The sequence below is a fragment of the Leptonychotes weddellii genome, chromosome 1 (assembly GCF_054177405.1).
Source record: "Leptonychotes weddellii isolate Sample4059 chromosome 1, ASM5417740v2, whole genome shotgun sequence".
NCBI classification, from domain to species: domain Eukaryota; kingdom Metazoa; phylum Chordata; class Mammalia; order Carnivora; family Phocidae; genus Leptonychotes; species Leptonychotes weddellii.
Genome location: NC_138369.1, coordinates 12,148,803 through 12,166,909, shown reverse-complemented (window position 1 = coordinate 12,166,909; position 18,107 = coordinate 12,148,803). Strand labels below are relative to the sequence as shown.

At 50.2% G+C, this 18,107-nt stretch overlaps 1 protein-coding gene across 1 annotated transcript in view; it reads left to right on the top strand.

Annotated features, from left to right (window-relative positions):
• The window catches only part of CDCP1 (CUB domain containing protein 1), a 60,953-nt gene extending 45,282 nt beyond the window's left edge, over nt 1–15,671 (top strand). The window contains exons 5-9 of the mRNA XM_031017433.2: nt 2,625–2,846; nt 3,848–4,228; nt 6,644–7,009; nt 10,052–10,139; nt 12,153–15,671. Of these exons, the coding sequence (XP_030873293.2) occupies nt 2,625–2,846; nt 3,848–4,228; nt 6,644–7,009; nt 10,052–10,139; nt 12,153–12,570 (1,475 nt within the window). The 3' untranslated portion in view covers nt 12,571–15,671. The remainder of the gene's footprint in view (nt 1–2,624; nt 2,847–3,847; nt 4,229–6,643; nt 7,010–10,051; nt 10,140–12,152) is intronic.
• Nucleotides 15,672–18,107: the final 2,436 nt, after the last annotated feature.

The following is an 18,107-nucleotide window of genomic DNA, read 5'->3' as shown; positions in this document are numbered from 1 at the left end:
CCGAGCCCCGCTGCCAGCAAAGCCGTACCGATTCTGATTTTCGCTCCTCACGTGGCAGCTGCTTGCACCGATCCCTCCCGTTTGTAAGCAGTTGGGTGATTGTAGTGTGTCTGGGGTTTGGGCTGCGCATATTCGATTGTGAACTTAATTATAACCACTGCACTGTAATGATTCAACGTTGTATTATGATATTGTTGTAAACAAAATCTGTTCTTATATTGTCATTTGCTCTTCACCTGATTCAGGAGTACAACCAGGAGCTTTTGAATCATCCTTACTCATGAATCCTCTGCAAATGTGTCAGTTGGCAAAGATAATATATCCCCCCCACCCCCCACCCCCGATTTGTCATAGCTGCTTCTGTTAAGAAAAATGATGGCCGAGGAAGATGTGGGAACTGGGGCGTTGTTTTTTACAATAAACTGCCAACCCAGGAAAAAAAAAAATAAATAAAATAAATAAAATAAAAATAAAAAATAAAAAAAATAAAAGATTTTATTTATTTGAGAAAGAGAGCCCTTGCGCGTGTGCATGCACACAAGCAGGAGGGAGGGGCAGAGGGAGAGGGAGAAGCAGGCTCCCCGCTGAGCAGGGAGCCCCAGGACCCTGAGCTCATGACCTGAGCTGAAGGCAGACACTTAACCAACTGAGCCACCCAGGCCCCACCCCTAGATCTCCCTCTTTCTTTTTAACTGCTAAATAATATTCCACAGAGGCCACGAGCATTACAGAAACCGCATAGGCTTTGAATGTTCATGAATGTTCCACAGAGCATTTAACCCTTCCCGTATTACGTGGTGTCTGGTTTTCCAAAGTTCCAGAGCTGCAGTACAAACATGGGCGTATATTCCCCGGTTACACCTCTGGGGTCCCAAGGGGGCAGGCTTTCATCTTCACCCTCTACACTTTGTTTTAATTTGCTTTTCTGTGATGACAAGTGATACTGCAAGTGATACTAAGAACTCCTTATAGGGTGCCTGGGTGGCTGAGTTGGTTAAGCGACTGCCTTCGGCTCAGGTCATGATCCTGGAGTCCCGGGATCGAGTCCCGCATCGGGCTCCCTGCTCGGCAGGGAGTCTGCTTCTCCCTCTCCCGCTCCTCCCTCTTGTGCTCTCTCTCTCTCTCACTCTCTCTCTCAAATATATAAATAAAATCTTTTAAAAAAAAAAAAGAACTCCTTATATTTTGAATATGTGAACATTTCTGTTTCCCTTTCTGTGAACCGCTCAATCCATCTTTCTTACAGATATTTTCTCCCGATGTGTCCCTTGTCCTTCAGCATTTCAGTACCTATTAGCAGACAGATACCTAAATTTTTTTTTCTTTTATAATTTGCACTCCACATTTATAAGGATATTCTCTTTGCTTTGAAATACCAGTCTAATTTTATTCTTGTACTAATGGGAGAGAGAGTTCTAGCTGAGCCAGGAGTGGTTCGTCTTTTCCTCACTTATTTGAAATATAGCATTTATTAGAGACTAAATTATAATATCGATGGATATATCTGTGAATAATAATAATATCTATGAAGAAATGTAATATCTATGAATCTTCTATCCCCACGCTAGTACCACACTGTTGCTAATTACTATTCATAGCAGGAGAATACTTAAATAAACAATGGTAAATCTCACTTGTTAACTATCACACAGCCACTAAATTACTGAATATTTTCAAAGACTCGTGAATATGGAAACTATGGAAAAATAAGTAAACCTGTGTAAAGTAATAAAGTAAAAGCTGAGTATAAAATTTTATATATACTATACTTTTAGGCAGTTGAAAATATGCATGCAGGGGCGCCTGGGTGGCTCAGTTGGTTAAGCGACTGCCTTCGGCTCAGGTCATGATCCTGGAGTCCTGGGATCGAGTCCCACATCGGGCTCCCTGCTCGGCAGGGAGTCTGCTTCTCCCTCTGACCCTCCTCCCTCTCATGCTCTCTGTCTCTCATTCTCTCTGTCTCAAATAAATAAATAAAAATCTTTAAAAAAAAAAAGAAAAAGAAAATATGCATGCATACGAACAAGGGCTAAAATGAATTTGAAGAAGTAAAAGTGGTTAAATATGGGTGGTAGAAATTCAGTCCATTATTTTTCCTTTTAAATTTCTCCTAGAGTTCTTGTATGTTCTTATTTTATTATTTGAGGGGCACCTAGGTGGCTCAGTTGGTTAAGCGTCTGCCTTCAGCTCAGGTCATGATTTCAGGGTCCTGGGATCAAACCCCAGGCTCCCTGCTCAGCGGGGAGCCTGCTTCTCCCTCTCCCTCCCCCTGCTTGTTCTCTCTCTCTCTCAAATAAATAAATAAAATCTTTAAAAAAAAAAAAAAGATTTTATTATTTGAGACAGAGAGAGAGCAAGCACAAATGGGGGAAGGGGCAAAGGGAGAAGCAGACTTCCTGAGCTTCCCGACGTGAGGCTCGATCCCAGGACCCTGAGATCATGACCTGAGCCGAAGGCAGATGCCTAACTGACTGAGCCACCCAGGCACCCGCTTGCATATTCTCGTAATAATAAAACATATTTCCAATGCTCCCCAGCCATGAGACTTTTTATGCTAATTTTTGCCCCTTCACAGGGTGGCTGCTGATCCATGCTTCAGACCTGTTTTCTCTTCGTGGTTTCAGATAAAATCTACCTGGTCGACTTGAGTAACGAGCAAGCCATGTCGCTCACCATCGAGCCGCGGCCCATCAAGCTTAGCCGCAAGTTTGTCCCTGGCTGCTTCGTGTGTCTGGATTCTCGGACCTGCAGCACCAACCTCACCCTGACGTCCGGCTCCAAACACAAGATCTCCTTCCTTTGTGATAATCTGACTCGCCTGTGGATGAATGCCGAGAAAACCATAAGTACGCCCCCTTGGTTAGCACGATCCTCCGGGGCCGTGGGCAGGTCTCGCTGCCCCGCCCTATCTTCTTAGTGGGGTCCACTGGGTAGGCTGTAAATCGTATGATCAGAGCTGTCCCCCACCGTGCAGGGTGAGCAAGGGCAGGCAGCGGACAGTGAGGTGGAGACGTGCCCCTCTAGGACCAGAGCCTCGGTGAGAACGGGCGTCCTTCAGAAGTGCATTGCACTCCCAAGCTCATTCCTGTGTCCTCTGCCCAGCCTTCCAGCATCTCTCCTGAGATCCTCTCCTCTGTGTGGCCTCCCCACCCCCGAACCCCCCTCACCCCCGCCTCCAGGCTCACCGCACACTTGTCTCCTCTTGCATGAGACTGAGAGTCTTAAGGTCAAGAACTGCGGCTTGTTCCATTTTTTTGGTCCCTTTAGCCCCTGGGGCTGCTGGACATGTATTAGTCACATACTAAATGTTTGATGAATGGAGGGCAGCAAAACCCCTAGTCCCCTCCCCGCTGGGCCGCCATGACCTCCGACATGGATGCTCTTAGAGCTTCCACAGATGCAACAGCTCAAGCCACAAGACTTGAGGCAGCCTGCCCACTAGGAGGTGGCAGATACCTCCCCAGCTCCATCCCTGCTCTGACCGCTGCACCAAGCTACTTCCCCACAGTCGGGGACGCTGGCAAGCAGGGCGAAGGAAAAACCTATGCCCTGCCCATACTTAGCATTTGAGACTCAGAGCCACAGAAGAGAGGCTGACACACAGGAAGAGGACATTTCAACCCTAAGCACTCCCCCAGAAGTTGGTCTGCCAATTTAGGGTGGAGTAAGAGCGTGAGAGAGCAAGCGGGGCGGCGAGAAAAGAAGCATCAGGGAGCCCGGAGTGGGGCACGGAGTGGGAGAGGAGAGACCAAAGGGAAAAGCAAGAAAGCCTGGGTGGTCTCTCCAGCTGGGGAGGACACACGGCCGGTCCCCTCCCTGCCCGGTACCATGAGCCCCTCTTTTCCAGGCTGCATGGACCACCGGTACTGCCACAGGAGATCCCACTCCCTCCAGGTGCCTGGGGACATCCTCCAGCTGCCCGTGCAGCTGCATGACTTCTCCTGGAAGCTGCTGGTGCCCAAGGACAGGCTGAGCCTGGCACTGGTGCCTGCCCAGAAGCTGCAACAGCACACGCAAGAGAAGGTCTGCAACACGAGCTTCAGCTACCTGGTGGCCAGTGCCGTCCCCGGCCAGGAACTTTACTTCGGCTTCTTCTGCCCTGGAGGTTCCATCGAGCAGATTCAGGTGAAGCAGAACATCTCAGTGACCCTCCGCACCTTTGCCCCCAGCTTCCGACAAGAGGCCACCAGGCAGGGCCTGACCGTGTCCTTTATACCGTTCCTCAAAGGTAAGGAGGTCTCCCTCTCTCTCCCCAACTCCCTGCCCCTTTCTTGGTTGGACATCCCTCTTATTTTGCTTCTGGGATCGTCTTCATTAAGTTGTCAACTTGAAGAGTAGGGAGAGCTGAGTGGGCTGGTCTTCTCACAAGAAATCTGAAAGATGGTGTGTCCTCATCCGGATTCCACCATTCGCCTAGTGTGGAAAATCCCGGGAGTTAGAAATAAGACTCTGGGGGCGCCTGGGTGGCTCAGTCGGTTAAGTGGCTGCCTTCGGCTCAGGTCATGATCCCAGGGTACTGGGATCGATTCCCGCATCGGGCTCCCTGCTCAGCGGAGAGCCTGCTTCTCCCCCTCCCTCTGTCTGCCGCTCTGCCTACTTGTGCTCTCTCTCTCTGTTAAATAAATAAAAATCTTAAAAAAAAAAAAAAGAAAGAAAGAAATAAGACTCTGGGGGCACCTGGGTGGCTCAGACAGTTAAGCATCTGCCTTCGGCTCAGGTCATGATCCCGGGGTCCTGGGATCGAGCCCCATATCGGGCTCCCTGCTCAGCAGGGAGCCTGCTTCTTCTCCCTCTCCCTCTACCTGCCGCTCCCCCTGATTGTACTCTCTCTCTCTCTAATAAAAAATTTAAAAATCTTAAAAAAAAAAAAAAAGAAAGAAAGAAGACTCTGACAGTGGGAGGTGACAGTTGGCAGGCAGCAGGACGAAGAATCAGGTTCAAGCCTTTTTTGGAAGCAGGCAGGGGCTTCAATGAGAGCTAACCAAATATTCCCGAGTCCCAGATATATAAGGTGGTAGCATGAAAATCCTTATGCAGGCATTTGTGAGTCGGCTTTGACAATTTAGAACGTGGCGTGGAGTGCACAGGGGAAGGTGGACCGGGGAGGGTCTCCAGAGCACTAGGGTCCTGTTCCCAGCACAGGGGCTCAGCCCCTCCTGCAAGGCTAGTGTTTGATCTTCAGGGTGCCAGGCAGTGAGCGGGGTCTGAATCCCTCCCAACGGTGAGCTCTCCGTGGTTGATTTTCAAAGTCACAGTCACCATTACAAGTGGCTCAAAGTCAGAGGCCATTTAAAAATTGACCAAGACTTTTATCTGAGGTTTACTTCGTACTTTGTTCCCAGAGACCTGAGTGGGGAGGGAGAAGAATCTTTGGCCATAAGATTAAGGTCAGTCCAAGCTGCCTGATATCCCCACAGCTCCCCAAGAAACTCCTTTGGGGAGTCTTGGAAAACAAGACATACCCTCCTCAGTGTGGAACGTTGGAGTTTCATCTCACCTGAAGGTCAGGTGACGTGTCTATCGGAGGTCTTCAGCTTTGCATTTCTACCATTCTTCCCAGAAACGGAAGCGGTTTAACCTTGGAAACAGAAATTGCTCTGTACCAGTCCTACCGTGGAGCAGAGCGTCAGGTGAATCTTAGCTATGTCGAGGGTGTTTCTGAAAGCAAGCTTTCAGAGATAACCAGCGGTTTGGTGAACTAGCCTGGGGTTTTTTGTTGTTGTTGTTTGGTTGATTGGTTTTGTTCAAAAGACCTGAGCACCTAACCTGAGACTCTAATCTTTGTGCAGACCAACAGTCACTGGCCATGTGCGGCAATTTATGCTTAAATTAATAACAAAATTTAAAATTCAGCTCCTCAGTCACATTCGAGCACATTTTGGGTCTTCCACAGACACGCGTGGTGATGGCTACATGCTTGGGGAGTGCAGATATGGGCACCCAGGAGATATTGCAAGTTCGGTTCCCGACCACTGCAATAAAACAAGTGAAATGAGTTTTTTTGTTTCCCGGTGCATATAAAAGTTCTCTTTACACCATACTGTAGTCTAGTAAGTGTGCAATAGCATTGTGTCTAAAAAAAAAACAATGTACATGCCTTAATTTTAAATTCTTTATTGCCAGGGTGCGTGGCTCACTTAGTTGGTAGAGCATGCGACTCTTGATCTCGGGCTTGTAAGGTCGAGCCCCACATTGGATGTAGAGATTACTTAAAAATAAAAGCTTTGTAAGCAAAAAAAAACAAAAAAAACCCCCAAAGAACAAAACAAAAAACTTCCTTGCTAAAAAATGCTAACCATCATCTGAGCTTTCAGCAAGTTGCAATCACTGATCACAGATCACCATAGCAAATACAATAATGAAAAATTTGAAATGTTGGGAGAATCACCAAAATGTGACACAGAGACACACAAAAAAATGGCAAATGCTATAGGAAAAATGGCACCACAGACTTGCTCAATGCAAGGTTGCCACAAACCTTCAATTCTTAAAAATTCACAGGATCTGCAAAGTGTAATAAAATGGGGTGAGCCTGTGGAGAACTTTTCTGTCATCGCAGAAAACTCTAGAAAAGTCTAGACAGGTTAACATCCATTTTGATTCAGTGAAACATCTTGTGTGGATTCTCTCCCCTTTCCTGCAGAGGAAGGTATTTTCACAGTGACCCCAGACACAAAAAACAAGGTCTACCTGAGGAGCCCTAACTGGGACCGGGGCCTGCCGTCCCTCACCTCAGTGTCCTGGAACATCAGTGTGCCCAGCAACCAGGTGGCCTACCTGACCTTCCTCAAGGAGCGGACCGGCGTTGTCTGCCAGACGGGGCGTGCGTTCATGATCATCCAGGAACAGCGGAGCAAGGCAGAGGAGATCTTCAGCCTGGAGGATGAGGTGCTCCCCAAGCCAAGCTTCCACCACCACAGCTTCTGGGTCAACATCTCCAACTGCAGCCCTGTGAGTGGCAAGCAGCTGGACCTGTTCTTCTGGGTGTTGCTTACCCCAAGGACTATGGGTAAGGGCCTGCAAGGTCTTGTGGGGGCGGGGGGGTGGACAGCAAATTGGCAGCTGAAGGGTAGGGGGCAAACCTGGGAGGCGAAAAAAATCCAGAAAACATGGATTTGAGTCCTGGCTGTCCATGTATCAGTCAGCGTTTGCATCAGTAATGTTGCATAACAAACCACCCCAGAACTCTGGCTTAAAGACAGCCATTTATTATTGCTTACATGTTGACTAGGCGATTCTGGTGTGAGCTGGACTTATCGGGGTTCACTCACTCATGCACCTGTGGGTAACTGCAGGCAGCTAGAGGACTCTGGTGGTCTGAGCCGTGCACTCTCACACATCTGGGCCCAGCCACAATCAGCTGGGATAACTAGGTTCCTTGGCTCTCCTCCCCATGCTCCCTGACACTCCAGCCTGGGCCTTGTTCTCATGGCAGAGGCAGAGAGATCCAAGAGAGTCTGGAAGAAGCATACAAGGTCTCTTGATGCTTGGGTTAGGAACTCACACCATCCCTTCTACAGAATTCTTTGGGCCTGCCCAAATTCAAGGGGTGGACAAATAGACTCCACCTCTTGGTGGGAGGAGCTCCAGAGTCACATAGTCTAAGACATGGTTCGGGGAGGGGGGTAGAACTAGGGCAATTTTATCGTCCGTCTATCACTGTCATTTACTATTAATCTCTCTCTGGCATAGGGGTAGGCTCTTCACTCCCTTAACTTTCCTCATCTTAGAGGGTAGATGGTAATAACTACCTCACAGAAGTATCACTGGGAATTCAAGTGTTGGGGGTTCAAATGTGGGGACCTGGAAAGTGTGACACAGAACTTGGCACTGGCATTTTTTAAGATTTTATTTTAGAGAGAGAGAGCGTGCGCGGGCGTGAACAAGCAGGGGGAGGGCAGAGGGAGAGGGAGAGAGGATCTCAAGCGGACTCTGTGCTAAAAGTGCAGAACCCAATACAGGGCTTGATCTCATGACCTTCCAAGATCATGACCTGAGCCAAAATCAAGAGTCAGACGCTCAAGCAACTGAGCCACCCAGGCACCCCTTGGTGCTGGCATTTTTTACTGAGTCCAGTGAAACACGGGAATCCATGAAATGCCCTCAGCGGCAGGCCTTGTGCTCCAAGTTGCAGGATCCGCCCAAGAGTCTCCAGTGAGGAAATGCGTTTGTGGCACCGCAATCGTGGTGGGGCCACGTTTGCCTTTATTCCAAGATAATCACAGAACACCACAGAGTGTTAGAACCAGAAGGGACAGTGGAGATCGTTTCTCCAGGCCCCTTCCCTTTCTGGCGGTCAGAGAGACTGCACGTCCACCCCAAGACCACACAACTGGTTAGCAGCAAGAGAAGTGATGCAAACCGAAAGCCTTAAGTGAGAAGCTCTCCCATACTCTTAGGTTAGCTCCTGGGTTTTCTGACTCTCTTACGTTCATTTTCTGGCATTTATTTCTACTTTTTTTTTTAAGTTTTTTTTTTTTTTAAGATTTTATTTATTTATTTGAGAGGGAGAGAATGAGAGAGAGCACGAGAGGAAAGAGGGCAGAGGGAGAAGCAGACCCCCTGCCGAGCAGGGAGCCCGATGCGGGACTCGATCCAGGGACTCCAGGATCATGACCCGAGCCGAAGGCAGTCGCTCAACCAACTGAGCCACCCAGGTGCCCTAAGTTTTATTTCTTTATTTAAGCAATCTCTATACCCAACGTGGGGCTCGAACTCATGACCCCAAGATCAAGAGCCACACACTCCTCCAACTGAGCCAACTAAGTATCCCATTTATTTCTATTTTGACTTCTCTCTTAACTTCTCCTTTTGTTTTCTTGTTGAACAAGCAAGAACTTTTTTTTTAAGGTTTTATTTATTTGGGGCACCTGGGTGGCTCAGATGGTTAAGCGTCTGCCTTCGGCTCAGGTCATGATCACAGGGTCTTGGGATCGAGCCCCTCATCGGGCTCCCTGCTTGGCTGGGAGCCTGCCTCTCCTTCTGCCTCTACTGTTCCCCCTGCTTGTGCTCTCGCTCTATCAAATAAATAAAAAAAAATTTTTTTTAAGATTTTATTTATTTATTTGACAGATAGAGACACAGTGAGAGAGGGAACACATGCAGGGAGAGCAGGAGAGGAAGAAGCAGGCTTCCCGCCGAGCAGGGAGCCTGATGTGGGGCTCGATCCCAGGAGCCTGGGATCATGACCTGAGCCGTTAACAACTGAACCACCCAGGTGCCCCAAACAAGCAAGAACTTCTAAATCCCTGTTTGGTGCAGGGCTCCCTGTCTGGTTTATTTCCTTTGTCCTTTGTACAACTGTAGGAAAAGGACAGCACAGATGAAACAACCCTGTCCTTAGTGCCCTCACTTCTGACTCTGCCGCCCTGCTTTCCCCTACAGCCCTCTGCCCCTTTCTCCCATGTAGGCCATGGTGCCTGGGTGGACACACCCCATGGTGGGCCCAGAGTAGCCTTTGGAGGGGATCTGGTAGGGCCTGCAGTTTGTTTCACTTCTCTGTCACCGCCTAACAAATAGCCCCAAGATTCAGTAGTTTAGACAACAACCATTTTGCTTGCTCACAATTCTGTCGGTCAGGTATTTGGATAGGACACAGCCACATGGTTCTTCTCTGCTCTCAGATATCTGGGGCTGCCGCCAGATGCCTCAAACAGCTCGGGGGTGGCAGGGATGGGTCATCTGCAGCCTTGGTACTTTCAGCCGGGTTCCTGGGTCCGTTTTCCTCACGGAGTCTCCACGTGGTTGGCTTGGGCTTCCTCACAGCATGGCGGCCTCAGGATGGGCAACCTTCTTACACGCTGACTGACTCGCTGCCCCTCAGACAGAAAGTACAAGAAGTCACCAGGCCTCTAAAAGGCCCCAGTCCCGGCAAGTCAAGAAGAGTGAAGAAGAAGGGAAATAGGCTCCTCTTGATGTGAGGAGCAGCATGTGTGTCTGGGGAGGGAAGGGAGGGATGGCGGCCATCTCTGGAGACTGTCTGCCCCAGTTCATCGTCCGCCTGACCACCCCCGTGTCTCCTCATCCCTCTCCCTCGTGTCTCTGCTCACAGACCTGACTGTCATCATCATCGTGGTCGTGGGAGGTGGCGCCTTACTGCTGTTTGCCCTTGGACTCATCATTTGCTTTGTGAAAAAGAAGTAGGTGGAATTTCTCAAACTGTCTTCCGCCGATCTGACGCCTCCTTAGGTCACACAGACCAGAGCTGTCGTTAATTACTCATTTCTTTTCTTGCTTCCCATTCCTCTCCCAGGGATGGGTATTAAATAATATTGCCAGATGTGAGTTATGCTGGGGGGGAGGGGGGACAGAAGACACAGCTGGTGACATGTTAGCCTGCGGTTTTTACGCAGCTGTCTCGGCACGAGTCCCCTGGCAATCATTTACTGTCTGCCCATCAGATGGTGGTCATCCCAGGGATGATCTTAGCAGGAAAATGCTCACGTCAGAACCCCCCCACCCCCACCCCAGGCCAGGGCTCTGAGCCTGCGTCCTCTGTCACTTGGAGAGCGAATGCATGCCACCCCAGCCAGTTCTCCGGTTTCTTAAATTTTTGCACTTGTTTATTGGACTCCAGACAGGCACCAAAAAGCGAGCCCTGTGGGCGAAAGGAAGGAAGACCCAGTTACCTGACTCATCTCACCTTCCATCCCCTCAGGATGAGAGCTGCTGTTTTATGAAGGCAGAGCATTGACCTTTTGAGACAGAATAGGGGCGCCACCAGATTTTATCAATTCTGCGCCTATTTCTGATTAAAGCCATGAGGGAGAAGGAAATTGCTTTCCTTAGCGCCATTCAACCTTGCAACAAGCTAAAGAGAATTTTTTCTTTTTTATTATTAACTGGGGCCGTGAGCAAACAACCAAAATTCCCGACCCACAGTGAGACTGTCTAGAAATGTCTCCACTGATGAGGAAGGGGCTGCCCGAGGCAGGTCCAGGGAAAAGCCTCTTCTCCGTGAAATGGAATTGTATACATACCACACAGGAGGAAAGGACTTCTTTCAACAAATTATCATTTTATGGTTTCTCTAGGAAACTTTCTTGTCTGGGGTGCAGTCTCTGCCACCCAGATCAGAAAGCACAGTGTTAACACCGGGTCCCTTCTTCCTCATCGGCAGGGAACCGGGCAAGGGGAGGGTCCACTTCTTGCCTCCATCTCTAAACTGCCCCGGTTCTGGCCTGAGAAGAACACTGGTGGAGACAATCAAGGCTCCATGGAGCACAAAGGAGGGGCATCCCTCTCAGGGCTTCAGGCAGGAGCCTTTGGAACCCATCACCCCAGCCAGAGACTCAGTGTTACAAGCTAAATGGACTACATTATTTTTATCTCAGAAAAGGACAAGAAGCCTGTCCACAATTAGGGAGCTGTCAGCCTGTGCAATATAGGGCCCATTATGTTAATTGAACTAATGTCCTCCATTTGAATCACTGGTCAGCTAAAAAGCCAGCATCCCCTGCTTTTGGCTCATGGAGATGGAGGGCGAAGCTTTGTTTTCCTCGGCGGAGAGTGCTAATGCCCGTCCACACCCAAGTACCAAAGAACATTACAAAGCAAAGGTTCATGGTGTTATTGAGGAGCTCTGGCGTGCCCCAGCCTGAATGCTGTCTTCTTTTGAGTTCTGTCCCTTTATGCAGGCTGTTCCCCTTATGCAGGCTACTGCTTGAAGGGACCGGCTACCTCCGCTAATACTGAGTCCCACTGTCCCCAACTCCAAACTAAGATATAGCCTCTCATCCCGAGTCTCCTCTGTTACATCACTTAGAATCCAGATGGCCAGAGCTTCTACCCATGCAAAAGAGGGATGAAGCATTAGCTAGGGGAAAGACTGCGTCCTAGAGCATTAGTGGGGGATGACCACACTGGATGTGGTCGGGCTGGGGCAGCACCCTTTCTTGTAGGAAAGAGGGGCTGGTTGTCAGCTGTTCCCACCCCTGGATACCCTGCATCCACTGTGAAGACTGGAGACAGAAGCTCGTCCCTTCTAAATGCTCCCAGAGGACAGTAGTTTCAGTTCCAAGGGCTAAGGGATTTGAGGGACTTGGGGGAGACATGCGAGAACCCCAAAGTGCCCCAGTTCCTGTAGGGCTATGCCAATGGAGCGCAGCTAAGATCCTGCTCTTCCTGACTCTGTCTTGTTCCCCTTCTCTCAGTAGGAAAAAGAAGAAAAACAAAGGCCCACCTGTAGGCATCTACAACGGCAACATCAACACCCAGATGCCGATGCAGCCAAAAAAGTGTCAGAAAGGACGAAAGGACAGTGATTCCCACGTGTACGATGTCATCGATGACACCATGGTGTATGGGCATCTGCTACAGGATTCCAACGGCTCCTTCCTGCAGCCAGAGGTGGACACCTACCGGCCCTTCCAGGGCCCCACAGGAGACTGCCCCCCCTCCCCACCCCCCATATGCTCCAGGGCCCCGACTGCAAAGCTGACCACAGATGAGCCATCCCCTGGCTTCCCCGCTGAGTCTGAGACCGAACCATATACCTTCTCCCACCCCAACAACGGGAGCACAGACGTTCCCTTGCTGGACACCCATGAGCCAGAGGAGCCTGGGGAGTAACTTGGACCCATTCCAAAGACTTTGCCTAAAGCAGGGCATTGAGACACCCTTTAGGGGTCTCAAGCAGAAATCCTAAAGAGGAATTATATGGAAGGAATGGCAGGAGGTTTTTCAGGACACCACCGACCTCTGATTTCCAAGTGCACTCATTCCAATGATGGGATGTTGAAAGTAATGAATTCTGACCTGGATACAATCGTCACAGTTCATGTCCTTCTAAACTCGGGTTGGGTTGTAAACCAGCCCATGATGAGAGAGGAGGGCCGTGAGTCACCACGTACAAGATTGCAACAAGCTCTGGATTTGGATTTGGATTTGGATTTGGACCTCTTCAGGGCAACAATTCCAATCCCTCGGAGCCCATCCAAGGTCCCTGCTCCCACTGGAGCCCCCTGGATGAAAATGATAATGTGCCTTATTATTATTATTATTTATTTGGTGGTCCTGTATATTTAAGGAGTCAAATGCATAACCACGTAGTTCTTTTTACCTGACATGGTGACAACTCATGCAAACTGGTTGGATGGCTGGGTTTTGACTTCTACCGACCACTAGATAAACATGTGCCTGTCCCCTGGAAGGTGGGAATAATTTGCAGTCTGTCCAGCCAAAACAGGGTGTGTCTGTTTGAGGGCATTGATAAGCGACTTCCTGGTTCTCTTGCTCTGCATGTGGTTATCCCACTGCACAGATTTATCTTGAGTCCTAGAAGTAAGAAAAATTTCCTTGAATTGCTGTGTGGCTGTCCCCGCTCCAACAATACTTTGGCATTTACCGAGAAATCTAGAGAGTATTTTCAACCTCTAGCAATGTCTAAAAATACGCCAGAGAATGGCCACCGTGTTAGCTCCTTGTTGCTACTGTAACCAATTACCTCAAACATGGAGGCTCAACACAACATAGATTTCTTATGGTCCTGGAGAGCAGAAGGGCAAAGTGGGTCTCCCTGGGCTAAAATCGGGGAGTCAGCAGAGCTACGCTCCTTCTGGAGGCTCTAGGGCAGAATTGGTTTCCTTGCCTTTTCAAGCTTTTAGGGGCTGCTCACACTCCATGCCTCGGTTGGCTGGTCACACGGAGTCGCCCACGCTGCCACGTGACATTGATGCACCTCCTTCCTTCTTTGCCTTATATGGACCTTTCACTTATAAAGCCCACCCACTCAAATAATCCAGGAAAATCTCCCCATCTCCAGATCTGTAATTTAATCACACTGAAAAGTCCCTTTTGCCACGTAAGGTAACACAGCCTCAGGTTCTGGGGGATCAGGACATGGACATCTTTGGGGACCCATGATTCTGGCTATCACACCTCCCTGCCACTGCGAGAGAGACTGGGAAACGACCCAGCCCGCAGGTGTGTTTTGTTTGGCCTGCAGAATCTTTTTGAAGAATTTGTTACTAACATTTAAAATTATACAATTTTTGCATAAAAATCCAGATCAGGAGATCTGGCCGTTTCTGGGGCTCACTGTCACCTGGCGGCAGCTGGTGGGGTGCCTGGTTCCCCAGTTCACCCCAGTCCCCACCACTCCCTCTCGCCTCCCTCACTGATGCTGAGCGTCTGTGGCTGCTGATCAGTGCCCCTGCCCCACCCCCGGGGGGTTGCTTTGTTCATAATGAAATGGAAAGTTTAGGACCCATATGTGTCTCTTATCAAAGGAGAAGATGGGCCTCAAGGCTGGTGTGTGTTTCATGAAGGTTTTTTCTCATACACGGCCCACATCCCTCATTTATATTAATGATCAGCCCAGCTCCCGCTCGCGGGAGCGTTTGCCTCTGTGGGCCCTGATCTCTTCCGGGAGGAGAGGGATCCTGTTCCGGCTTGTCGGCACGGTCCAAACGTCAATGTTTCTGTGGCCAAACCTCCTTTAAAAAATAAATGTGCTTCACTGTGTTCAGTGAATTCACCTTGGAAACGCACTGCCTAGACTTGCTTGCATGTGCTACTTTGCCTCCATGAAAAGGAGTTTTGCAATCTCCTAAATGGTGTGTATTCCAAGGCCTCTTGAACTCTTTCCAGAAGGAAGGGTTTGTTGTTTGGCTGACACCCTGGGTGTGGCCCCTGGCACCTTTCCCTTGTAAAAGGCGGGCTCCTGCCCAGTTATCTTCGGACTCTTGACCCCCTCCCCATGAAGGGCCAGAGGGCTGGGGCTTCCTCCCCCCAACTGCCATTGTATCATGACTTAAAATCAACCCTGGAGCCCTGGCCTCGGTGCTCTGCCTCCCACGGCCACAGAGCGTGGCAGGCCACCCTTGGCCTGGTTGTTGTCACACACTCCGCCCTTACTTACAAGGGCCCCATGGGGCCATTTGCTTTTAACCGAGAGCTCCAAACTCCAGGCCCAGTTGCTATCTTCCTGAGACCTCAGGCGAATTTAATGTTTTCTGAAGCTATGCCTCCTGGAGGTGCCAGCCCAACATACCTCTGACTCTTTTCTTTAAAACCCAGACCCCACTTAGGTAAAATACGTCAGGGCCGCTGGAAACCACTTGGACACATTTGCTGACCGCCTACTGTGTGCACTGCCGCTGGGTCTGCGGACGCCTGGGCTGCCTCCACGCCCGTCCGTGATGCTTGTGAGGAAGCCCAGCTCATACAGGACGGGGCTTAATGCTGTAGTCACTTCACACAGGAGGGAAAAGCCTCAGGAAGAGTCGGAGGGGGGAAGCGTATAAGTCCTTGGGGAATGTAACCTTGGTCAAGGTTAGAGGACTGGTTTGTGTGGATCTGCAATGCATAACTGGGAATAATTTATTTCGTTGTAGATAATTTTTAGGTACCATTTTATTCATTTCCTACACTTTTTTAAATAAACGAATGTACAGGAAAGAAAAATGGACATCGAGTTGTTTAAATGATTTGGCTATTTGTCCCCTGGTTCGGCTGAGGCCCAGATCCCCCAGTTTATCGTGACAGGCTCAGCAGGGGCTCAGTAGACGTTTGTCTTTTCTGTGTGTTTATGGTACCAGATGCCAGGCTTTGGGCTGCCTCTCTCTGACCACTCCCGATACCCCCCTAGAGGTCTTGGGCCACCATTGCCATTGACTGACATGGAGCCCTAAGCCCCATGAGGGTCACCGACCACCAGAACAGAAGCAAAGGGAGGCTGGGGGGAGAGGGACGCTCCAAAGGGCCCCCCACCGTTCACCTTGCCCTTGGAGAAGAGACCCAAGTGCACCGAGGAGATAGGATATTGTTGCATAACAAACCACCCCACACTTTGGTAACTTAGGAACAGTCTTTATTTTGCTCACAAATCTGAGTAGAACTCATCAGGGATGGCTTACCTCTCTGGGGACCTCAACTGGACTCTCCTTTCAAGATGGTGTCATCACCCAGCTGGTGAGTCAATACTAGCCGCCGGCCAGGAGCTCTGATTCTTCCTCCCTTGGACCATCCTACAGGACTGGGGCCTTTTTCACAACACGGTGGCTGTGTTCCAAGAGCGAGTGTTCTCAGAACAGAAAGTCGGACCTGCCAGTGTCTGGAGACTTGGGCCCGGAAGCCTCATGGTGTCACTTCCATTCTAGTCTCTGGGCACATTCATCACAGAGCCTGCCCACATTTAAGGGGAGGAAGCAAAGACTCCGCATCTCAGTGGGAGAAGGGTTAAAGAGTTCACAGCCATCTGCTTCAGTGGGGCTGGGGAGATTGGAGCCAAGTGTCTAAGCCCCTAGACAGCGCTAACCAACACCTTTTCTCTTGATCACTGCGTTCACATCTGGGCCACATCCCACCTCTCTGGCTGCCCTTTCTCCTGGATCCTATTCTTGGACGTCAAGCTTCAGTCTTGGGGCTTCTGGCCTTTTGTCTCAGCACACTGCCCCTTGGGGTTCTAACTGTGTCCTCTGTTCTATGATGAGAATGCCCACCCCCCCCAAATCCTAGCTGATACCTCCCTGGGCCCCAGACCCACATTTTCAGCAGCCTGCTGGATTCATCAGCTCATATGTCCCCGTGTTCCCCAAACCTGATCACTCCAGAGGCAAATTCCTTCCCCATCCCCTTGCACTAAACCTTTAACATGAGTTCATTTCCTGACTCGGCCCCTAACTAGTTGGGTGGCCTTGAGTTGGGTTCTGTTTCTCAAATGTCTACATAGAGTAAATCGCCCAAAGTCACGTCCATCTCCAAAATGCTTTGACTCTTCCGGTCACCCAGGCCCGGATGCAGGACCAGACTTTGGTTCATCCCTGTCACTCACCCCGATTGCTTTAGATGCTTCTCCTCTACCTTCCCACTCCCTCCCACCATACATCATCATGTAACTCCCTTGCTCTGACACCTGTACCTCCAGATTTGTCCCTCAGAATAAAATCCTTGATCTCCTGCTGAGGTATGGCACCTCCAGTTTCCCACCCGGCCCTCCTCAGCTCTCCAGATCTCTCCCTCCATTGAACCCATGACCTCAGAGCTCCATCCCAATGGCACTCAAAACCCTCAGGGGGCATCATGGGCACTCCTGCCCGATCGTTGGCTCATGCCACTGTTCCCGGACAACCCTCTACAAGAAGCTGTGCGACCTACCTCCCCTCTCTGTGAAAATCCTACCAGCACTTCAGTCTATCACAGAGCCCACTTCCTCCAAGAAGCCCTCCAGCCCCACCAAGCTCTCCCTCTAAATGGCAATCGTCCTTAGGATGCCTGAGACCCGTACATCAGTCTCATTAGTTGGGAGTTTGTACTTGCCAATGTCTTGCTCAGCATGGCTGAACTTTTCTCAGAGGTAGGAGTCCATGTTTTTGTACTTGGTTCATCCTCCTCACGTTGCCCAGCACAGCGGGTGCTCAGCAAGAACATCTGTTACGTTCATGGTCAGAACAGAGACATATTGTACTTCGGCGGTGACATCGGGCAGGTATCATACTGGAGACGGCCAGATGGAGGGAAGGAATTTGATGCGAGGCAAAGACCTTATGCTAGAAGCTTTCAAGCCTTCGCTCACGGTGGCCTCTGATGATTGCAGTGGCAATGTTCCATCTCGTTTACTGGTGAGAAAAGGAGGCCCAGTGAGATGGAGTCACTTGCCCAGGGACGCAAACACGCAAGAGGCAGGGCAGCAAATGCACAGCCTTTGCACCTGCTCTGTGGCTCAGTTCAGCCCCGGGGCGGGTAGGGGGGGACAGCTCCTGGGATCCGGGGATGAGGTAAGGGGCCGCCAAAGTGGCTCAGGGCTCCCATGGGATCCTTTCATCTCCCCCATCTTTTCTCCTTCCTCCAGGAGGCCAGGAACTTTGGGGGAAGAAGGCTCAGGGATGCTTCCCCCACCCATAGGCCCTCTCTGGGCTTGGTGTCGGCAGCTCCTGCCTGGGTCAGGGATGCCTGAGAATCTGGTGTTAGAGCCACAGAGCAAAGCACCTGCCAGGCCCTGCCAAATCTAGCTCCCCGACACTCAGCGCTGCCCTCAGCCACAGCCTTGATGGATTCCTGCTCCCCGGGGAAGAGGGGAGTCACACTTTACACCTGCATGGCTTCCAAGATCGCCGCCAGAAAGCACCACATCCAGGTACTCTCGGCCTGAGCTCTACTCCAGAGGT